This window comes from Benincasa hispida, chromosome 2 (genome assembly GCF_027475165.1).
Source record: "Benincasa hispida cultivar pf3 chromosome 2, pf3_genome.v1.1, whole genome shotgun sequence".
Classification (NCBI taxonomy): domain Eukaryota; kingdom Viridiplantae; phylum Streptophyta; class Magnoliopsida; order Cucurbitales; family Cucurbitaceae; genus Benincasa; species Benincasa hispida.
This window is the reverse complement of record NC_143479.1, coordinates 16,582,121-16,606,919: the sequence shown is the minus strand read 5'-3', so window position 1 is coordinate 16,606,919 and position 24,799 is coordinate 16,582,121. Positions and strand designations below refer to the sequence as shown.

Here is a 24,799-nt window from a genome sequence, read left to right as displayed (position 1 = left end):
ACTGAACATCCTTAATTTTGACAATAATAGAACTAAGCTTTTTTTTTCTTAAAAAAAACTTTAGGAAACCACGTTCAATCAAAATAATCAACAAAAAAAAAATCACTTTAATCCACCACTAGCACATCATTCATAATCGGTGATAGGTATGTCAAATATCACAAACAAGAATACAGGTTGCAAGAACACATATTGCCAAAGAAAAAAATGACCGCCGAGATTTCCATCCTACCGTCGATGAGTTTACAACGCTGCTATAGTAAGCCGACCTTTTTTTTAAAAAAAAATTCTTTAAATTCTTTACTAAAACCAAAATTTAATCAACAATGCCAATGGAAAATACATAAACTAACAATCCAACATGAAATTCATGCTCTGATACCATTTGTTAGCATAAATTCTTTATATCTATATTGAATGATAAATCCTAGGATCATTCGTGTCAAATTGTCAAGAATAACATACCGAATTCCATTGCAAAATTGATGATAGCTTCAAGATAATGATGGATGACTATGGTCTTCCTCAACCAAAACTTCGAATGCCCTTAATGGGATCTCTCTGTAAATGGGATTCAAGAAATACTGAGTGCTTATTGTTTTGGTATATCGAGGACTATAGCCCTAAGGTCTCTTTATATACTAGTTCAATTAGGGTTCCCATTAAACCCTAATTAATTAGGAATGGGCTTCTACCCATTAAGTTCATACTCAATTAGAAATCTAGGGTCTTAATTAATTAGATCCCAATCTAATAAAATAATGATAAATTATTAATCCACATACATAGCCTATACTTTAATTAAACATATTATTATTTAAATATGTCTAACAAATCCATCTTGGTGGACATCCATAAGCTTCTGATAACTACTTTCGTTGGTTGTAGGGGAAAATTTCACAAAATGATCCAAAAACCAAAAATTTTTCTATGAATGACCTCTTCCTAGAAAACTTATCTATGGCTAACGTTTTGTCCATGTGAAATACCAAATTTACCCTAATTTAAAAAACTCTTCAGACACCTTTACGAATGCTTTACGAAGGATCATTCACACTTTCGCTTACCTCTCTCATTGTGTGATTTTGCTCTCAGGTTCTCCTAGTTTCTCTCATCATCTCCCATCTTCATCCGAGCGTTTGGTCACCTTCATTGGTCGTTTTTACACATTTTCCACCATCGTCGTGATATGAGAGGTACGTGACTTTTCTCCTTGAATGCATGTTGATATTCGAGCTTTCATACTTTAGGATTCGCATCTACCTTTTGTTAAACGATATCTCAACTTTTGTTAAATGATCGTGTATTCATTCATAATCAATCATTTAGATAATCCTAAGAGAGCGTTTAGTATTTTCTAAACAATCAGTTAGAGAAACTTAAATAATTGTATAGATAAATATGTGTGATCATTTAGTTTTGATTACGCGATCATTTAGATAAAGATGTGTGATCGTTTAGTTTTTTGTGTGATCGTTTAGTTCTTTGTTATGCGATCGTTTAATTTTTTTGTTACGTGATCTTTGGTTCTTTGTTATGAGATCATTTAGTTTTTTTTATGTAATCATTTAGTTTTTTGTTATGCGATAGTGTAGTTCTGACTTATGCTTGCCATCAATCTAGAAACGTGCACTATCGATGTATTTGACTACATGCCTAACTATATCGATAGCGACATAATTGATAGTTATCTTCAATTGGTGGCCAAATCAATACCTTGAATTTTGATTTCCGTCAGATATGACAAACGACATAGAAATTTTAAGTACGGGCCATGGGAAGTGAACAAGTCAAAGACAACATTCCAAGTCTCTTAATTGTGGCATTTTTGTGCTAAGTTTGCATAATATATTGTAACTAGTACAAATAGGAATAACTTAGAACAGAACAATATGGAATTGTTTAAAAAACAATGTGTTGTGGACTAATCAATATATATATGGTAATCTGTACTTGAATTTCTTGAATTGAATTTGCATTGTATACCTATGTTCAATAGAATAATATTAAAAACAATGTAATAAAAAACATAAAAAAAAGAAACATAACTAAACAATCACTCACAAATAACTAAACGACCATCCATAAATAACTAAACAATCGCCCAAAAATAGCTAAACAATCGTCCATAAATAACTAAACGATTGCCCATAAATAACTAAATGATTCTCCATAATAAAGTAAATGATCGTCCACAAACAAGTAAATGACTACCCACAAATAGTAAACGATTTCACACAAATAAGTAAACAATCGCACATAAACAAGTAAATGATTGCCCATAAATTACATATCATCGAGCCTAGTTGGGCCAATGCTAGGTCTTATTAATGTCTGTCTGCACATTTTCTTATTATGACCTCCTCGACCACATTGTGTACACCTGTGGATTTGTCGTGGCTCCTCTCTAGTAGAAGGTATCCTAACGGTTTGACGTGGACGCTCACTTGGTACCTTTTCTGGTGGTAGAATTTTGAAGTCTTCAAAATCTGATCTTCGACTCCATTCTTATCTATATCTAACAAGGAAGATTGGTTCTGTATAAGTAGCAAGAACACACTCAACTGTAAACCATTTTGCACATAATATTTGAACATTAACATTTCTAAGAGTTGTGGCAGCTAGTGCATGGGAGCAGAGATCTCCATGCAATTGAACTCCATACAAGTACATGCTCATGAACGAAAATCAACCAACCCCTCCCCCCAAATATCCATCATCCACATCGATAATATGCATGTCCACTAAGAAAACACGATATGTTCTAGACATCAGTTCTGATTTCTTAAGAATACCCGTTGCCTAAACAACTGCAATACTTGTGCATGTCATTGCATGTGTACGCCAGACATAGAACCAATCTTGTAACCAATCATGAATATGCTCCTATAGTTTCGTGATTGGTAGTTATCATACATCTTTCAACACTCTATTGAGGCATTTTACTATATTTGTCGTCATCTTGTCATGCCTACAATGGATTTGATAAACCCTTGCCCACTATTATAATCCAATCTCCTTAAGATAGGTCGTCACCCGGGATATTGATAGAGTTTAGCCCAAGACATCTGAAACTCAGACATTTTATAAGCTTTGGCTGCTAGGTAGAAGTGTGGGATTATGTCCTTATTCTTAAATCTATCCATCAAATTATTCTGAATATGGTATATACATAGGGCATGAAATGCATTAGAGAATATATTGGAGACAACCTTTTCAATTGAGATGTGATGATATGATATAATCACTAAATTTAGAATGTCTCTTACTGAAGCCTTCAAATGAGTCATGAACCAAGTCCATGATGCATCGTTCATATAAACTACAATATTGAAGGCAATAGGATATATATTGTTATTGCCATCAATACACGTTGCTATTAACAACATACCTTTGTATTTCTCATACAAGTGGGTCTCATCAACAACGGCTACTAGGCAGATGCAGTTCAAGAAACCCCTAATACACAGACCAAATGCTATGAACACGTACTTAAAGTATTGTTCATCCTCTACTTCAACCTCAAAGATTACACCCGGGTTTGCAAGTTTAAATATCTCGTCATATGCCTTAACAATAATATATGATCCTTTCTGTGACCCTCGTGCGAACACCAATCTATATTCTCTAGCACGATAAACCCGTTCGTAACTTATATTCACTCCAAAATCTCGTCGGGCATCTTCAATTATATCCCTCGGGAGGTATGTTTGACCAACTTGTTCGTATTTGGATTTGATTAAGTGTCCAATAACCCTACTTTTTGCTTTTTGATGATTGCCCATTTTCCTTTCAAGAGAACGCATATGTTCGTTTGGATATTTCGTCACTTTGAAGGAATCACTTTCTTTCAATTTTTTTTACACAAACCCTCCACTTTCATTCCTCCACTGAACACCGTATATTTAGCAAGCTCTTCATTTACTTCTTTATATGGTATTCGAAGTTTTTTGTTATTACAAGCATTGACAATTTAACTGACAAGTCATATTTTGAAAAGAAAATCTGATCAACCTTTATATGCTTTTCATTCAGACAGTCATGAGGTATTGTGATGAGGTCATCATACGATGGGTCATCTAATGGTCTAGGTACATCTACAAATGGTTGGGTTCGAACGATGGAATGCATTTGAACCAAAAACATCACCACTGGTAGGACGGGAGTAGGTGAGGTTGGAACATGAATGTAAGGTGTTAGAGAAGTTTGTGGTCCTGAAGATTGTCCATATTCATGGTCAATATCAAATTGTGGAGTACATCTGGGTTCATTTTTGTGACCAAACCAAGCTTCACTTCGATCATCTCCCAATTTACATGGCTCAATATGATCATCTAGTGAAGACATGATGGGAATATTACGTGTTGGAATGGCTGCAAACCCAAAGTTTTGATTGGATGGAATGAGTTGATTCGTTGAATTGTACTACTGATACATATTTTTTGTGTGTACTCCATGACTTTCACGAGGTGTAACTGATACAAATAACGACATCCAGGATGTATCACTACCTTCTAAACAAAATTTAAGGTCTTAATTATCACTTATGTCAATCAGGGGAGCTGGGACCAATAAATTGTAACAACATTTATCTTAATCAATATTCAGTCATTGGTGCATGATACTCACTAATTCACTGACCGTTATATCATTTCTGATCTTTAGACCTTTCATATAACCTCCAGCATAATGGCTTATAGACTGGTCCCATTCCCCAACAAATTGTACAAAGATATGAATTACCATCATTAATCTGCAATCGGATTAGCAAATTTTAAGCAATATCCAATCAAATTTAAAGAAATTGCCTAGTAATCGATAAACGATCGTCTAACCCTTTATAAGCGTTTGCTTAGTATTATATATATGATCGCATATATACTACTAAACGATCGGTTTTATGTTATATAAACAATCTTTTACATTATACTAAACAATCATCTATATAATACTAAACAAGTGTTTATATTGTAGAACGGTCATCTATATATTACTATACGATAATTCCTTTAATATTAAATGACATTTATTATGAAAGCGATATGGGACAAGAAATACTGTAGAATATCACTTACATTCTCTCCCTTTTCTGGATCTAACGAACGAATCTTACTTTATACCTAAAGACACAATGAAATGAACAAAGATGAAAGCGATCGATAACGAGGATGTTGGACTGAAACTCTAAGAGAACAATGAGAGAAGTTCGTGGTGAATTCGACGGAAAATAAATATCCGAGAGTGACCTTCCATTTTGGATATCAATGTCATTTAATGTTATTGGTATAATATTAGTTGAGAATAAATGTTTTGGTGGAATGTTAGTGTTGCGTTGAATACATATTCAATGAATCGCTGAAGAAATCGTTGAAAGAAGAAGATGAATGTGGCTAGGTCTGAGAGTTTTTTAAATTGGAGATAAAATTGGTATTTCACATGGAAAAAAGGTCAGTCATAGATAAGTTTGTAGGAATATGTCATTTATAGAAAAGTTTTTGGTTTTTAGGTTATTTTGTGAAATTTTCCAGTCATAGACTTCCCTCGCACGCATGCATCTTATTGTCAGCCAGAAGTGTGAAAGACCATATGAGGTAATTACTTATGGAATGCTTAGATACAGTGTATTTGCGGTATTCAAGTTGTTTTTGAAGCATTGTATATTTGAATTCTCGTTTGCAATTAATTTAGTTGTTTTTAGGTAGTTTGGTCATTTGCTAATTATTATTTTCTATTATTTAAATTCGTTTTGTTATTTTTATATTTGAAACAATTTTTTATTTTTTAAATAAAACTTTAAAATTTGATATTTCTCTTAGCGACCCTCTCTTCTTAGACTAATTTGAAAAGCCCAATTCTAAAAAGTAAAAGAAATACATATTAGAAAAAAAATAATAATGAGGGAAAGGAAACCGTAAAGTTTGCACGCCCTACCTAAAGTGCCAATCTGCCTCTCTCCATTTCCCTCCTGCTGTCATCTCCTCCATTTGGAAGCTCAATCGCTGACTCAGATTACAACAATGCCAAATTAAAAACGTCCAAGTCAGCAGCGCAGGCGCCAACCTGGCATCCTCCTCGTCGCCCATTGCTTGATAATCGATACAGTGTGGTGACATCATTGTTCTCTAGGGCTTTCACGACTCGGGGCTTGTAGGCGATTCCTGCTCCGAAACCTTTTCGATTAATTCGCGGCGGGTATGTCATTTTCTTTACTATTTTCCGATGTATTGATGTTCAAATCCTCCACCGACTTAGCTGATTCGAGATTACATGAGAATCCTTGGAAATCAATCGCCCTTTAGCGAACTAATTGTTAATTTCTTTTAAGCTAGACGTTTACCTTGCGTATTGCCTCGTTACTCTTCGTCTTAGGTTTAGGTAATTCTCGTTTTGTTTGATCTTCAGCCTGTTTCTTCGTTTATGATGTTTCTTTAATTCGTATAAACAGTTGATCTCCATTGAGCGATATACGTCGTTTAATCATAGAACCGCCGACTATCGAAATGGAGATTTTAGCTCCTTTTCTGTATGGTAGGGGGGGCCTTTGTTTGTCAACGGTGTCCTGTGTGAAATGAAAAGGATTCAAAAGTTTCAGTGACATTTTATCTGTTCAATGCTTTGAAATGCAGAGTTTTAATCATTAATTGTAGATTGCTTCTTAGATTACCTTCTTGTAGAGTTTCGAAGATGCTTTAGTCATTTTTTCGTGTTGAGAAGAAAACATGGTGGGGGAATTTCCTTGTTAATTTGTAAAATGCTACCTCATGAGACATTTGAATGGAAGTAGGATTTAGGAAAAGCCTTATAAGAAAGAGATTGATCAACCAAGGTCCAAAAGGTTACTTTATGATGTGAATTGCTTGAATTGAAATATTTCCCCCCACTTGTATGCTGCGCTCTGCTGGGTTTGTAATGGATGCTTCCAAAAAGATGTTGACACAAGGAACTTCTTTTTTAAAAGTGACTATTGTTATTGGTTACAAACAGTCGTTAGGCCCTTACTAAAGTAGGTTTGGGGAGCTTCCCTTGCTTTGTTGATGGATGGTGAAAACTAAATGAGACCCTGCGTCTTTCTTTTATTCCTCAGCTTGTTGCTTCCTTAGGTTGCTAGTCTAGATGGTGCTTTGTGCATGAATGTATAATGATCAAACTTTGTTGTTTTTGTCTTGGGAAATGACAATATAGAATGGAAGTGTAACATCTATAATCTTGGGAAATGACAATATAGAATGGAAGTGTAACATCTATAATTGTTATAAACTTATAATAAATCTGATACACATGTTATATGTATCAGTATTTCATTGCCATCTGCAAACTATTACATGGCTTTTATTCCATTTATATTGGGTTTCTTTTATTTTTTAAGAGGTCCATACCTGGAGAAAATTTGGATTGTTGGTTTTCTTTTTTCTCTTTTAATATTTATTCTGCTATATCAATTTTGATTGACAGTGTTTGTGCTCTTTTCTTCCCTAAAATCTATGCTTGGCCTAATTATGGTATAAAACTGTGCCTTTAATTGTTTCCTTTCTCAATATGTTTTTCAGGAATTTATAAACTTTGACCATTTCGTGGAATCATGGGCAGTCCTCCAGCACCATTTTCAGATATTGGCAAAAAGGCCAGAGGTACATACATTATCCATTTTCCCTGTGTATCTGTGGTGCTTATGTTGACTTGTTTCTATTTCTTAATAGTTGGATTGTTTCAATTTTTGTATTGTTTTTGGATCAAGGGTTTGTTTCAATGACTACTAATATCCTTCCATGCTATTCATAAAGAAAATGTTTTAGTGGTTCTTAAAATCTTGCATGAATCATGAGTCATGACACTAATGACTGGTCTTCCCTTGTAGTACTTGCACCCATATATTCTTTTATTTTTCTCAATGAAAATTGTTTTTAATATATATTTTTTGAATGTCATAATTATATCCTGTAATTATATCTGGTGTGAAACATGGATCTGTATGTGATGTGCTCTAGCTTGGCATAGTTGTAAATTCCAAAGCTTACTCTCACTTTGATGTTGACCTTGCAGACCTCTTGACTAAAGACTACAACTTCGATCACAAGTTTACCCTATCACTGCCGAACTCCAATGGAATGGTATTTCTTGGTTCAAACTCATTAGATTCTTTCTCATGATTAAATGGTCTTCTTTATTTGTATCGACAAATTCCTAAACTGCAAATGATGTATCCTGTTTAACTCTTTCAATGATATTAAAATGATCTGTAAATTTGAAACTTTCAAGTTGAAGTTTCCTTATTTTGGTTGACTGTCTCTTTTTTGTGAGTTCGCGACTGATGGTAGTTTAACAGTTTCATTTATGTATATGAAATGTATAGATATCAAGTGAACTGAGCAAACAGGTCAAATTTATGAAAACTCATCTGTTTGTTCTACCATGTACCTTTATTTCCTAGGCATATTAACTCATTATATTCAATTTTATAAATTGCTTCTTGGAGTTCTAGCTTCATCAATATCAGACATGGAAAACTTTCATCAATTTGTTTCATCTTTCATGATCAGAAGTTTCATTGATCTATATCTACATTCATGCAACCACCATTGTTCTGGTTGTTTTGGATCTTTTAACCTTTAAAGTCGTCATTTTTCCTATTTTCTTTTGGCAACTCATGTGAGCAATACTAGTTACATGGTCGACCGATAATTTTTCTCACAAAATTGCTTTAGCACTTTGACTATCAGATTATATTTATGCCTTTTTTTTTCTATGTCTAGAACTAAGTCCAGGAAATAGCGTGCCAATTGAATATTTAGAAAAAACCTCATTCCTAAATAGGCTTCTAGCCTATCTATTCTCATTCTTCTATATTTATTTAGTTTTCCTTTGTTTCAATCTAAATTTTGGGATCATTTACGTTAGTGATTCCATAGTGATCTATATGTCATTTCTTTTCATCGGTATTCATCCAAAATGAGAAGGAATATAATGCCTGTGCATGAAGACAAGATTTGGCTTTCTTTCTAAATGCAATTTTAGCTTTTCTTTAACCTACTTTATAAACCTATTTGATCTAATCTTCCCAAATTGAATTACATAATGCAGGGACTAACTGCTACAGGTTTGAAGCGGGATCAAATTTTTATTGGTGACATCAGTACCTTGTACAAGAGTGGAAAGACAACCGTGGATGTGAAAATTGATACTTATTCTAATGTAATGACTAACATCTTCTCCTTGTGATTATTTTAATTTTTTTAATGAACTTTAGATGTAGGCTTATGCCACTGTTATTTATTTGGTGGGGGGGTTGTTCTTGCTAGGTTGCTAAATTTTCTATTTATACTTTTCAGGAAAAATAGTTGTTAAGTTCTAAGCCAAAAGGCAATGATATTTTACTAAATCTAACATTTTTCAGGTTTCTACAAAAGTGACCGTGACTGATATCTTACCAACTACCAAGGCCACGCTTAGCTTCAGAGTACCTGATCACAAGTCTGGCAAGGTTCGTGAAATGTATGGATATTTTTTTTTCTTTCAAAAGAAAGAAATCATCACCGTTGATGTTCAAATTTGAGAAATCTTAAAATCAGTTGAATCTCATTATGTAGTTGAAGAAAATTAACTCCTAGACTATAATAGCTTACATCTTCATGTTTGCAGTTTATCATAACATAATGACTTGGTGCTTGTCAGATTAAATTATTTGATTAACTATTGCATGAAATAAACATTTGAAAATAATTTGAAAGTTGACCAATTGTTATAAACCAGTTAACTATAAAGGAACCGGTGCAAATTGCTACCGTGTAAAAAAGGAATCGTTTGTAAGTATTTCTTTTTGTTATTAATAAATATTTTTACTCTTCAATTGGTGGTTTAGGAAACAAAAACCAAACCTATATAGATTATGAAATATCACCTAAAGTATCAGTTTCAGATGAAAACACCCTTCATTCCATGTAGGTCTGGTGTAACAGGGTGTCTCGACTCTCGAGTCCCTGATACTCACTGATCGTTCAGATTCTCCATTTACATATCAGTCTAACCAAAATTCAGTTTGTGTGATATGGCGTTATTGTTTTTCACTTCCAAACGTGATTGGACATGTTGGAAAAACTTACGCAAGTATCATTGAACATATTTTTTCTGAAATTGATTCTATTGGTGGTGTATATGTCCTAAACCATATTGATTCAGGGTATTATATCCTACAATACCTGGGGTTTTGCTGCTCTGCCAACATGTTTGCAGCTTTTTAATGTTAAATCTTGGAATTGTGGGAAGCACAATAGTATCTTGCATATGATCTCTGTACTTGGAGTTATCTGATTTATTGACTGTAAACGGAATACTAGCTGGAGTTTCATGATAATGACTTTATGTATGGCATACTGCAGCTGGATATTCAGTACTTCCACCCTCATGCGGCCATTGATTCCAGTATTGGTCTCCACCCCAGTCCACTTTTGGAATTTTCAGCTGCAATCGGTAGCAAGAATTTTAGTTTAGGTGGTGATGTGGGATTTGATACTACTTCTGCTTCATTCACAAAATACAATGCTGGAATCAGCTTGAATAAGTCAGACTTTTCTGCGGCTCTTATTCTGTAAGTTTTACTTAATCACTAATTGTGGCTCCTAGTATGGTGAACAAACTAATTAATCGCTGTAAACTCACTTTGGGGTGTTGGGTTGAATTTGATTTCATTTCCCTCCCTATTTCTGTATGGCTTTTGCTCTTGAACTAAAAGTAAGCAATGTTGATGCAGGACTGACAAAGGACGGGCTCTGAAGGCATCTTATATTCATTCATTGGATCCCCTTAATGAGACTATGGTAGCCGCCGAAATGACTCACAAGTTCTCCACCTTCGAAAACTCTTTTACCATTGGAAGTTCTCATGTTCTGGATCCAATTACTCTTATAAAAACACGTTTCTCCGACAAAGGAAAAGCTGCTATGCTCTACCAGCGAGAATGGAGGCCAAAATCTTTGGTAACTCTGTCAGCTGAGTACGACTCAAAAGCTATCGATTCATCTCCCAAGTTAGGCCTTGCTATTGCTCTGAAGCCTTGATTTAAAGAACCAGCCAGATCATTCAAGTTTCATGACTTTGGTCTCATTACGGTTTTCCCCTAAAGTATTCATTATGGAATTTCACAATGTGTTTGGAAGAGGTGGTTTTCTTCCGTGTATTCATGAGATATTATTTTGAGGCATAACTAGGATTAGAGGAACCAATTTTGGAGGGAAAAAAAGGATATTGAGGAGCAACATTTTGCTTGCAAGTCCCATGTTGCCATTCACTTTCATATCGCATAAGTGCTAAAGAGATCGACAATTCTCTCCAGCGTCAGGTTGCTTTCAAAATCCTGAAATCGGTTCTGTATTATTCTTGTATTGTTCAAATTTCATTTTCTATTGTTGGGAATAATGTGAACATCGAATGGGTTCATCATACACTTCTTCCTTTATATTACTTGTGCATTCCTCCGCACATCACCATGGATGTTTTTCTTGGTCTCTAGCTTCTTCATTCATGCATATTCCCAACTTCATAGAATGGTGGGGAAAATTATATACGGGTAAATTGCATGGGAAAATATTTTATTTACACAGAATCTTGTTATTTCACTTTTGGCACAATATACTACTCACAAGGTTCAACTTATATGACTGAATTCATTGTTTAATTAAAAAAGATAGAAGCTATTCGGAGATGTGAAATTATGGGGTATATGCCAAAATTATTGTAATAGTTCTTAAAAACATTTTAAATAAATTTTGTTAAATGAAATCTCAGTTTTGGGTTTTGATTGGTTCTTTTAGTTAACAATAGAACTGTTGTAATTTCACATAAAGGACTTCATGGTTTGCTCATTTAATGACATGTCAAATAATGAATGATACTTCTGTAATAATCTTTTTCAGAAGTGAAGTTGGTTGGATGGTGTATTTTGATTGGTTAAAAATGATAGAAGAAAGCATTAGAGAATGAAAGGTTTGGGGAGAGAGAGAAGGTGTTGTAGTTGTAATCTTGTAATGTAGTGTAGGCATGGGAAGAAGCTATAGACTAGGGAAGAAGGACCATTCACAACTGTTCTGCGCTTCTGCTTCTGCTTCTGCTTCTGCTTCTGCTTCCTAATAACATCAATAGAGAGAGAGGGGCATTATTATTGAGAAAGATTCTCTCTTCTTGTTTATTTTCTGTCCTGTGAACTGTGAAGCAGTGGCCTATCACTTATTTGTTTCTTGTGGGTTTACGTGTGTTTGTGTATTGACGTAGTGAGTAAGCTAAAGTAAAGGGTTACTTGCAAAGTGGTGTTGTTTTTGTTGTTTTAAATTAAAAAGCCCCAAAAAGGGTTACTCTGTTCCATTGCACACCTCTGCCATCTGACCCATTTTTTATCCAAAAAAAAAAACCTGAATAACTGAGAGAGAAAAAAAAAAGAAGAAGAAAGAGAGTAAATTTTGGATTTTGGGTCGAAACCCAAATGAATGAATGATTCGGATCTTTGCTTTTGCTTTGGACAGAGAGCCCTTCCTCAGACCTTTGTGGCAGTGGCAGATGAAGATTGAAGAGGGAGAGGGAGAGGAAGAGGAAGAGGAAGAGGAAGAGGAAGGGGTCACCATTTAAACCAATGAAATGAAATTAAATTTCATTTTATTTTCATTCTAAGTACGAAAACAAAAGTGACGACATCATATTATACAGATTTGATTCCCTTTCACTTGTGTTGTGTGTCAGCTTCAGCTTCAGCTTCTATTAATCTATTTCTTCCTTACTTTTCCCTTAATTAAATTTAATTTCTGAGGTGGTTTCCCTAATCCTTTAATTCTACGGTGTTATCCAATTTCACTTCCTTTTCCAACTCTCTTTAGTTACCTATTACAAAGTTGAATATAGAAACATAAACCAAAAAGAAAAATATGTACGATATAGATTCTATCCATCACTTATCTTTATACATCCTATTAAATTATTCAATCACAATTTGTCACGTGTCAAATTTTTCTTACCCGTTTTCATATTTTAATTATTTTTCTATGTGTACAATAAGAATCGGATGCATAAAAATGGGTGATACCTGTGATGCACCTAAATTACTTAACCAAAAATTCATACTACATATCAAATGAATTTTATAAAGTGTTTATTAATTTTTTTAGCTTGTATTGATTCTTGAATTTTATAAAGTATATAATAATATTTTGCACTTTTAGTATTGTTTCCGATAAATCCCTTAGTTATTAATATTGTGTTTAGTAGGTCATTTACTATTTGACGTTTTTCAAAATTTACAAAATTACTGGACATTAAATTGAAAATTTGAATACGTCAATGGCCTAGACATGAAAACCAAAATTTTAATAGCCTATTGACTCTTTGTGTGTGTGGAAGTAATATTGAAATTTCAGAAACCGGTTAGATATTTTTTTAAGTATATGATGTGAGTCTTCTAGACCAACTTGAAAGTTTTTGGACAAACGTTATAATTTAAACCGAGTCTTTAAACTAAAAGAATGTTTAACAAATCTTCAATTTTAATTTTGTATGTAATAAGTCCCTATAAAAGTGTCACATAAAAGTTACAAGTTTAAAAATATATCATGTATTCAATTAAAATTTTAACCTATCTATTAGGCTTTTTACAAGATAATTGTAGATGAATCAAACAACAGATTTCTTGATTGTTAATGCATCATATTTACCAAAGAGAATATAGCTTAATTGTCATCTATATATATTAGCAACCACGAAATTTGTTATTTGAATCTTTCTAACTCTTATTGTACTAAAAAAAATACATCCTATTTGTTTGATGAACTATACTCGCTTTTGGTATCTTTTAAGTGAAGATGATTAGTGAATGAGTTAGTTTTTGAAAATTTGAATACCCGTTCAAATCAACAAACACAAAATAAAGTATATTAACAAAATTTATAGTTCCCGTGTATCATCTAAGAAAATACTTGAACTCAATCTTTGAGCTAACACATATAAAATAATTTATTTAAAAAACAGCACAACTTTTAAATTTTTTTTAAAAAAAACTTAAAAGTAAAATAAGTTGGCATAAAACTATGATATTTAAATACCACATTTGGTGGTTATTATTGATTATAATTAAGGAGATAACATTGGCTACAATGGTTATTATTAATAATGATATATTGTTAATGGATCTTGGGTTAAATTAAAAGGAGAATCAAATCCAAAGCACCCTAAAGAACTCTGTTTAGTAACGCTAACACTGTAGTGGTTGGACATTTCCATTAATCAATCTTCATCTTAATCCATAGTACCTAACTCTATTTTAATTTTAATTAACCCTAAACTTTATAATATAATATAATTATTTAATTAAGCTTACAACAAAGGCAGGCAGATTAGGGCATGACACGTGGCTGTATTGGTCGTTAGGGACAGCCCAACACACACATGGTGTTTTAGCCTTAACCTCTTCTCCAAAACCCTCTTTTCTTTTTCTTTTTTTCTTTTTTTTTTTTATTATTATTATTATTGTTATTATTCTTCCTTTTTTGCTTCTACTTCCTTTTATTTGTCCATTTCTATTGCTTGTATTTAATTATTATGTAAACTTAACTAATATTTGGTTTTATATATTATCTCATTTCTCAAACTTTGTACTCTTTTTTTTTGTTTCCTAACTCTTTATAGATATAAAAATTTGAAACACATCATTTCCTTCTATCTCTTTCTTTCTATTTTTTATTTTAATATTATTACAGTATGGTGTTAATTTCAACCTTCACTATCTTATTGTCTAATCGATTAATTATTTGAATAAGTTAATTATCTTCTGATGTACCCTCATTTAATAATTTGAAAATATTTTCATCGATAGAGCTTCTTTTGCTATTTTATCTTTTTTACCATACGATCCATCTAATTGGTTTTTAGAGTTGATCGTTAGAGATGATTGATGTAGTTGGTCGCTAGAACTAACCATCAAAGGTGCCCGTTGCTGAAGTTGGTTGCTAGAGGAGATCATCAGAATTGATCGCTGGAGTTGGTCGCATGGAGATGGCCGTTGAGAGTGATCGTTGATTGGTCGGGTGCCAAAGTTGATGGTAGTGATTGCTGGAGTTGGTTATTGGAGGCGGCTTTCAATGTTGATTGCTGGTACAGGTTGTCGGAAATGTTGCTGGAAGTTTTGTCAAAATAGGTTGTAGGTGGTGGTTGCTGAAGGTCGCTGATAACAACCATAGTGGAAGTGAGATAGAGGATTAGTAAGGATATTTTGCTAATTTTATGTATGATACAAATTAAGGAAATATTAACCATTAAACACTTTTAAAAAAATTCATATTTTCTAAAAGTTGATTTCAAGTGTTTCTCTCAAACTAATTTATTTCATAAATTCATTTTTTCTTTAAAAGCTATTTTAACTCCAATTTCTTTTTAAATAATTTTTTTAATTAAACACTTAAAAAATTAAACCAAACATACTCTTAAATCAAAATTAAAGTTATTAAGATGACTTCTTATTAGTGAATCAAAAGTGCTTCAAACATTGAAGGAATAGTTTATTTTCTAAAATATTTGTTATAATATGTAGTATGTAAATCATTATTGAATACATTATAGCTATTTACTTTTATTAAAAAAAAAAAAAACAAAAAAAAACAAAACAAAACAAAATTAACCTATATATGTGTATATATTATATGTATGTATGTGACAATATAGTTAGATGTATCGAACTTTAAACTTTGAGATTATTTATACAAGTTCATGTCCAATTGAACTATGTTGTATGTGATTAAATATTATAGTAATATAGTTTTTTGTTAAAATATTTTCATCTATGTACTTTGAGATTGTTCAATTTTAGTCTTATACTTTCAAATGTGATTTTAGTCTTACTTTTAAAATATATTAAATTAGTCTCTTAAATTTAATTCTTATTAAAATTATTTATACAAGTTCCTTTTGAATGTTTTTGTCTCAAATCATTATATGTTACCTATAAATTTATACCTAACAATCGGTGCTTATTAAACAACATCCCAAGGGTGGACCATCCAATAAAAACAATATTATAAAGATAAAATTGATAGCAACTTGAAAATATTAAATCTACCAATATTTCATTTTTGGAGAAGGTCAAATATCCACATTTGGAATAACTTTTTCAATGTGACTAAATACTTGTAAATTAAACATTCATAACTACTCCAAATTCAATTATAAGAAATTTATAACAATTTTACGCTTCTCTTAATTAAATTGGGATCATTATGAGTGGTGTGGGTAGAGGCGTATGTATTGCGTGGGCGGTCTTTGTGGGCTGGTTAGAATGAGGCTAAGAGGTCTTGGTGCTTGAAGGCTATCTTGCGTTGTAGAAATAGATTCAAGCATCTGGTTCGTTTGATGGCGATAGACGATCTTATTTTGTTTGGTGGGATCCTTGATTGTCGGGGGGTGCAATTTTAGATTCTTATAGGTCTATGATGGTTTATGATCCAGGAAGTAGTTTGGAGGCGCGGTTGTCGAAGTTCTTAGATAGTAAGGGGGATTGGAGGTGGCCTACAATGAGTTGGGAGTTGCTTGAGATCTGGGGTCTTATTCAAGCAGTAGGGCCTAGGGTGAGGGGGGAGAATTATTGGGTTTGGGGGTCGGGTGCTAGTGGACGATTTTCTATCGGTTGTGCATGGGAGAGTTTGCGTCCTCGTTGTCCTAGGGTGTCTTGGGCTAGTATTTTGTGGGTGGAGGGGGAGGGGGGTGGTATTCTGCGCCACTCCTTCTGTGCATGGTTAGTTGTGAGGGACAGGTTGGATACGCGTAATTGGTTGAGGAGCTGGGGTGTGTTATCAGGGGGAGGGGGGATGTCTTCTGTGTGGGGAAGGTATAAAGTCTCTGGATCATTTATTTTTCGAATGCGGGTTTGGGAGAGAGGTGTGGTCAGGTATGTTGCGTCAATTAGATTCATAGCATCGGTGGCGGGTTGGGATATCGAGTTGAGTTGGTTGTGCCAAGTGGGGTCGGGTAAGGGGGTGCGTAGTAATCCATGTATTTTGATGTGCTTCCATCTACTACATTTGGCAGGAGCGTAATCGGCGGTTGCATGGAGATGACCGAGGTCGGTGTCTGCTTTGTTTCACCTTATGGTCTTTACGGTTCGTGCTCAAGCTGCTTCCTGGCGGATTGATCTTCTTGGTCTTTTCTAGCGTATTTATGGTTGTTTTTCTTCTTTTTGGACTTGTTCTTCTCTATTTTGTTGTTGTCCCTTGTTGTGGGGGTTTTAGTTTCTCTTCTCTGATTTTCTCTCTGGTCTTTTGGGTTTTTTTTTTACGTTAATGTTTGGTTTGTTTAGGTTTTTTGCTTGTTGGCTTTGTTTACGTTTTATTACCCTATCTTTGCTTGTGTTGTGTTGCTTTGATGCCTTGATCCCAAGCTATGGGATCCTCCTTGTTGTTGTATAATAATATCATCTAGTCTAAAAAAAGAATTGTAACAACTTTGGTAATTAGATTTAATAGTGAAAAACAATTCATTATAACAACAACCAATATAAGATGAATGTTTTGCCAAAGAGAAAAGTGAAAAAAGGAAGACACACATATACATCTTGAGAAATAATATATCACTTTGTTAATTTTTGTAATTAGTATTAAAATCCAAAAGGGCGCCTAACATTTAAAAAAAAAAAAAAATCAGAATGTATCAAGTTAAACCATAAACTTTCATAAGTGTATTAATTTACACCGTCTTTCAAATTTAGTCTGAAAATATCATGCGAGACATTTAATTTTTTCAATACACTTCTAAATTTTTATAAATGAATCAATTTATAATATTTATTAAGATCATATTTGAAAATAATTAATACACCCAGTTCTTACCTATGTATAGACTTCTTCAAATGGCAGATTAACAAAATGGACGATTAGAATTGATGTATTATTAATTTTCAAATGAAATCTTAATTGATTTGCTTAAGAAAGTTTAAGGATTTTATTAATAAAATTATAAATCTTGTATGATGTTTATCCAAACAGACCATAATGAATGATTTAAATTGACGCATTAATAAATTTAAAGATTTAAAATAATATATAATAATTATTTAGAGTTTAAATAGATATTTTTAAAAAAAAAAAAAAAAAACATAGGGAAGGGTGACCAAAATTCTAAATTAATGCATTAAATAATTGGATTGGAACATAATTGCTGCCAAAAGCCACCTATTTGACTTTGGAAAGGGGAATGAAGATCTCAATCTTCAAAGTTACTTCCTTATCTATATTGTATATAATCTTCAAAGGTCTTTTAACTAACATTATTCTCTCTCACATCAAAGTGACTTAGTGCACAAAGCACATTTTCTATATTCTAATTATTTTTAACTTAAGTGTAATACAAGCCATATAGATTATGTAATATAGTTGGAAATCTAAGTCCTACATTTCAATATTAATTTTATTTAGCCATTTCTTCTTTTCTCTCTCTTTTAAGAGGATTTAACCATTTCATTAATAGTTGAAAGTTTAATATTTTATTGGAATTTCAAATATATAAAATCCGATAATTAATACTTGTTTATTATTGATTGGAGTTTATGTTTGACAAATTATTTACTTACATTTACAAAAATAAAATTATTTTAAATAACAAAATTCCTAATATTTAGATAATAGACTTAGATAGTAGTCTATCATTGTCTATCGCGGTCTATCATAAATAAATTATAATATTTTACTATTATTTATAAATATTTTAATTTATTTTCTTATAATTGAAAACAATCCTTTACAAAATAATATTTTTAGATATTAAAATCAATCTCATTGATTATTTAACTTAAACATAATTCAATTGGTCAAAAAGTATTCTTAGGAAAAAAATTTAAATATAATCATTTGTTTATAAAAGATTATGATTGGACTTTAATTAAGTGTTATATTCGATATAAGAACAGTTATTTATGAGGTATGCTATCATTGATATATTTTAAGTTCAACTTTGCTCTAGATGATTTTTTTGTTCACAAAATTTGCCTCGTCAATCCCTCGTCAAGGTTGAAGAGTTAATTGAGTCAAGTGTCGTGGTGTCTGCTCGAGGAAGGATTATGGAAGATGAATGTGGATAGAAATGAAATTAGCTAGATCGTTCATGACTCTATTGTGTGTCTTGTCTATGGGTTCGCTCGGTGTCTAAGATTGGCGAATGGGTGTGGCCCACCGTCTTGCTCTTTGGTATTTTTAGGTAATTTTGAGGTTGATTTTGTAAGATATCTCTTCTCCTTCTATAAAAATTGTAATTAAAGTGTGGGGTGGGGAATTGAACATTAGACTTCGAAGTCGATAATACAAGTATTATGTCCATTAAGCTATGCTCTTATTGACCAAGTGTATGAGATTTAGTTAGTTTTCTATATATCTTTTTCTCCTAAAAAAATTAAAGACCGGCTCATCATAAAATTAATAGAATTTGTTTTTGTAATTGACTTTTTTGAAGTATAAATTAATACAATTTGTTGGTATATTCCAATTACAACATTTAATTGATAATTAACTTTTTAATTAGATGCTATTCTAGAATGAACTAAGACCACAATGGCCCCCTAAGAAAAGTTATGTATATTATAATTGAACAATATATTGAAAGTCAGTATTATTATTCTATTTTTATTAGAATTCTCTGACTATGCAAAAATATTTAAACTTATGATAATTATGTGATTTTTCATATGGATTAAACCATCATAGTTTAATAAAATATTCATATTTTTGCACTGGTTAATAAGCTTATAATCCCCTAAAATTAGGTATCATCATGGTCACGAACAATCTATTCGAGTCCAACTACACCTTTTACATTTGACTAAGTCGTATGAACGGTCAGCTTCTAACAACCCAACTTCGACTAAGTCAAATTAAAAATTTTCAACTCGAGATGGGACCTTTAAGACTGATAGCAAGATCCTTAAATGTGAAGATGGATCAAACTTTTCACATTTTGTTACTCAAATTCTACATACTCCAAAGAATGAATAGAGCACAATTCAGCTCTTTGCGCGAGCACACCAATCTTGTTGGTAAGCTTTTATTAGTTTAACATTTTAGGTTTCAAGAAAAAAATGCCAACACATTTAAAACCTTCTTTAAAAATATATTTATATGGCTCTATGTTGATTTCTCTCTCTCTCTTTTAGGTATTATTGATTCTCATCTTTATTGTAATTATAGAAATTTAATAATATAAATTTTAGTTTGTCAGCATGGATGCATTATGTATTAATATTATATACAAAAGCTTGTTTTGCTAACAATTGATATTTTAACTTATTTAGCCATATCACATATTAATGAAATTTATTCCATAAAACACTAGTTTGATAATATTTAATTTTGTTCCATATTTTTTTTTTTAAAAAAAAAAAAAATACTTTTGATCCCTTAAACTTTTAGGAAAGTGACAGTTTAGTTTCTAAATTTTAACTGGTAATGATTTAATCTCGATAATGTTAAATTTAGTCTCTAAACTTTAGCGGGTAACGATTTAGTCCCGATAATTTTAAATTTTTAAAAATTTAGTCTCTTAACTTTAAGAAATAACGATTTAGCCCTTGTATTTTACATTTTATAACGATTTAGCCTATATCATGACATTTTTTTTTATTATAATTTAAAGAAACTTCTTATACACGTAGATTGATAAACTAATCAATAATCAAATTTATTTATAAACTATAAATATTAAGTTGTTATGACACTCAACCTATTTGACTTGGAGGGAAAAAAAATATTTTTCGAAAAATCACTTTTATTTAAACCCTTTGGATAAAAATTGTTTAAAATACACTTTGTAAGTGTTTCAAACGTTATTAAAAGTTATTTTAAACGGTTGTCTTTTAATTTGTTCTCAAAATACTTATTTTCCAAATTAAACGTTCAAGAAGTTAAATCAAACACTCTTAGTTTTGATGAAAGTTTTCACGACAGAAACTAATTGTTACAAATTGGAAAACATATGAACTAAATTATTATTTATTTAAGTTTAGGAAATAAATGGTTATAAATTTAAAATTACAAAGATTAAATCGTTAGATATTAAATTTTAAATATTAGATTGTTACTTTCATAAAAGTTGATGAATAAGTTAAAAAAAAAAAAAAAAAAAAAATCTGATTTCTAAGATTATGCATTTTTTACTCTGGTAAGTTTTGTTGGGTTTTTTTTTTTTTTTTTTTTTTTTGGGTTTTAAAATTTGTATGACACTCTCTAGTGCTGGTGAAACTTGAACAAAAGAGTACTTGTGTACAAAATTGACATGTTGGATGGGTCACATGTAGAGATTCTTGGGGACAGAGATATTTCTATTGATCCAAACATTGTACTAACAAGATAAACATGAAAGAAGGAAAAAATGAAATCAAGTAGTATTTTCAATCAAAATATTAGTCTCGTTTATTTTGTTCTGTTTGCTCAAAAGCAAAACTCTTTTTTATTTTTGGTTATTTTTTTTTAAAAAAATAGTTATGATTTTTTAGAATGTTCAAAGAAATAATTACAAAAGGTGAAGGAATAGAGTTAACAAGTTTAAATGTTTTTTTTTTTTAAAAAAAAAACATAACCAGAACAATTTGAGCTATATTTGTTGCTGTTATTATTATTATTATTTTTTTGGTTTAATATAATATTGTGACTTTTTTTTTTTTTTTTAGGATATATGGGTGAGAAAATCAATCTTTGATCGTAATGCGATAGTTCAGATTTTTTGTCAGTTTATTTTAAATATGGGAGATTCAAAGTTTCAATCCACATACCTCTAATAGTTAACCCATCAATATAGTAGTTGAGTTTATTTTCACATGCATATCGTCTCTTAACAAACATTATATCTATTTTATCATCCTCAAACCTTTTAAATTACATAAAAACTCATACATCACATTATTTCATAATATAAAATAAATTACGAGTCATTAATAAATGTGCCAAATTTTGAAAGTTCTATTTGGTAACTATTTTATTTTTTGTTTTTGTTTTTTAAAATTAAACAACACTACTTCCACCTCCTTTTAATTTTAATTTTCAAAGTTTCTTCCTTTCTTATTCTACATTTTACCAATGGTTTAGTAGTTTTCAAAAAGTTATCTTTGTTTTTGGAATTTGACTAAGAATTCAACCATTGTGCAAATATACAAATATGCAAATTATTGTAAAAAATGTGGATAAAATAGACTTAATTTTAAAAAAACAAAAAAAAAAAAATCAAATGGTTAGAGCCTAAGAAATCCAAATTCAAAACATTTACCAATCAAAATGAAGGTCTATTTAAATCGACCGAAGAAAAAAATGTTTTTTAGAAAATGATAAACTCTAGTTAAAATATAGTTCAAAAACTATTTTTAGTGGTTGTCAAATACTTTTTACATTAAAAAATTCAAAATAACTTATTTTCAAAACCCACTCCCTAAACTAATTAAAAATTCAATTAAAAGATAGAGCCAAATAATTAGTTGAATTATACTTTTACACTGGTTTGCTTTTCTCCTTGCATATAAAATAGAAAATCAAGTCTCAAACTTTGTGACAAATGTAATTTAGGTTAGTTGAGCTAGATTAGTTTGGCTTCAATTTAATGTACTATTTCCTTAGCTTTGTCAAACAATAATTTGTGCTATAGTTTACACAATAGAGGCACAATTTATTTATTTATTTTAAATGACTGTAAATCAGTTAACCAAAAAATGGGACCCATCTACGATCTCTACCCATCAAAACTCCAAAAAGCCTTTTTGTTTTTTCCCTCTTCTGTTGCTGTTTTCGCTTGTACTTTCTTCCGGTTCCCTCTCTTCATTGCCATTGCCATTGCCATTGCCAGCCAATTCTCCACATCCTCCACCCACTCTCTCTCTAAACCCCCTCCCTTTCTCTCTCCTCTATAAATTCTCCTTCCTCCATTTCCCATACCCATTTACTTTCTTACTCAAACTCATCTTCTTCCTTCTTTCAACTATGAAGGAATACTGGTCCTCTCTTGCTTCTCTTCTCGGCGTTTTAGCCTTCTGTCAAACTCTCCTTCAAGCAATCTTCCCACCCGAGCTCCGTTTCGCCGCCCTCAAACTCTTCAACCAAATCTTCCGTTGCTTCTCCTCCTACGTCTACTTCGACATCACCGAAATCGACGGCGTCAACACCAACGAACTCTACAACGCTGTCCAGCTCTATTTAAGCTCCTCTGTTTCCATCTCCGGCAATCGATTGAGTCTCACGCGCGCCCTCAATTCCAGCGCCATCACTTTCGGTCTCTCCAACAATGACTGCATCCTCGATTCCTTCAATGGCGTCACCGTCCAATGGGAACACATCGTCACTCAGAGACAAGCTCAAGGTTATCTATGGCGCCCTTTACCAGAGGAAAAAAGGGGATTCACTCTCCGAATCAAGAAGAAAGATAAACCCCTTATTTTAGATTCCTATCTCGATTTCGTCATGGACAAAGCTGAAGAAATCCGTCGTAAGAATCAAGAACGGCTTCTGTATACGAATTCACGAGGTGGGTCGTTGGATTCGAGAGGCCATCCATGGGAGTCGGTGCCATTTAAACATCCAAGCACATTTGACACATTGGCTATGGACCCACTTAAGAAGCAACAGATTATGGAAGATCTTCAAGATTTCGCTAACGGCCAAAGATTTTACCAACAGACAGGCCGGGCCTGGAAAAGGGGTTATCTCTTATACGGCCCTCCTGGCACTGGTAAATCCAGTATGATCGCTGCAATGGCGAATTTTCTTGGTTATGACATTTACGATCTCGAACTTACTGAAGTTCACAACAATTCTGAACTCCGGAAACTCCTCATGAAAACCACTTCAAAATCCATCATCGTCATCGAAGACATTGATTGCTCCATCAACCTCACCGATCGGAAGAAGAAAAATTCTGGGACGAGAAGTTACTACGATTTACCGAATTTCCGATGTGGTGGCGTTGGTGGTGGCGGTGGCGGGTATGGTTCTATTTCCGGCGACGACGGTGGTGGTAATTCGATTACTCTTTCTGGGTTACTAAATTTCACCGATGGGTTGTGGTCTTGCTGTGGCAGTGAGAGGATTTTCGTCTTCACAACGAACCACATTGAGAAACTTGACCCTGCATTGCTTCGAAGTGGGAGAATGGATATGCATATTTTCATGAGTTATTGTTCTTTCTCTGCATTGAAGATACTTCTGAAGAATTACTTAAATTGCGAAGAACACGAACCCGACTGTTCTATTTTGGATGAAATTAAGGACGTTATCGATAAGGCAAAGATGACGCCGGCGGATGTGAGTGAGCTTCTTATAAAAAACCGTCGCTGTAAACACAGAGCAGTGGCAGAGCTGTTAGAGACATTGAAATCAAAAGCAGAGGAAAATGAGAAAAATGGTGGAGAATTGAGGAAAAAGGAAATAGGTTCAGAGGAAGAAGAAGAACAAGAGAAGAGAACTCTGGATAGTCCTAAAGAAGGATCTGAATTTGAAGAAGAATGCAGCAAAGAAACAGAGGAAGATGATGAAAAAGACGACAACAATTTCATTGAGTAATAAAAATGGTAAAGATTCACTTTCTTTTCCCTCCTTTTTTTCCTTTTTGTGTGACTGAAGTGAAAAGGTGAAAAAAAAAGGAAAATTTTTTTTACTGTGGAGAGAAAATCAAGATCTATGAAATCATCTTGGATCCAATCCTAATCAACATGTTAAAAGATCTATCATCATTATTATTTAAATAATGAAATTTATATTACGTCATCATTTTGTATGTGAACAATTGGCATCACATAATTTTATTGGTTAATTCTATA

General features: G+C 32.4%; 2 protein-coding genes across 3 annotated transcripts; both read left to right on the top strand.

Moving 5' to 3' along the window:
- The first annotated feature begins 5,898 nt into the window (after positions 1-5,898).
- Positions 5,899-11,472, top strand: VDAC4 (voltage dependent anion channel 4). 2 transcript variants are annotated; one of them, XM_039022365.2, is made up of 7 exons: positions 5,899-6,192; positions 7,548-7,628; positions 8,041-8,108; positions 9,079-9,189; positions 9,392-9,478; positions 10,374-10,582; positions 10,745-11,472. In XM_039022365.2, exons 2-7 carry the CDS (start codon positions 7,580-7,582, stop codon positions 11,049-11,051), a joined length of 831 nt encoding a protein of 276 aa, XP_038878293.1. In that variant the 5' UTR covers positions 5,899-6,192; positions 7,548-7,579; the 3' UTR covers positions 11,052-11,472. The 2 variants fall into 2 exon arrangements, with proteins under 2 accessions (XP_038878293.1, XP_038878294.1); XM_039022366.2 differs by having other exon boundaries at positions 6,161-6,375.
- Positions 11,473-22,723: 11,251 nt separating this feature from the next.
- Positions 22,724-24,799, top strand: LOC120070909 (P-loop containing nucleoside triphosphate hydrolases superfamily protein). Its single transcript, XM_039022805.2, has one exon. The coding sequence runs from the start codon at positions 22,968-22,970 to the stop codon at positions 24,540-24,542; it is 1,575 nt and encodes a 524-aa protein (XP_038878733.1). The 5' UTR covers positions 22,724-22,967; the 3' UTR covers positions 24,543-24,799.

What these genes read in the sequence shown, in the direction of transcription:
- LOC120070909 (XM_039022805.2), top strand. Translation starts at nt 22,968, where the DNA reads ATGAAGGAATACTGGTCCTCTCTTGCTTCTCTTCTCGGCGTTTTAGCC.
- VDAC4 (XM_039022365.2), top strand. Translation starts at nt 7,580, where the DNA reads ATGGGCAGTCCTCCAGCACCATTTTCAGATATTGGCAAAAAGGCCAGA. An exon ending in CTGATCACAAGTCTGGCAAG is followed by an intron (nt 9,479 to 10,373) that starts GTTCGTGAAATG and finishes GGCATACTGCAG; the next exon opens with CTGGATATTCAGTACTTCCA. An exon ending in TTTTCTGCGGCTCTTATTCT is followed by an intron (nt 10,583 to 10,744) that starts GTAAGTTTTACT and finishes ATGTTGATGCAG; the next exon opens with GACTGACAAAGGACGGGCTC.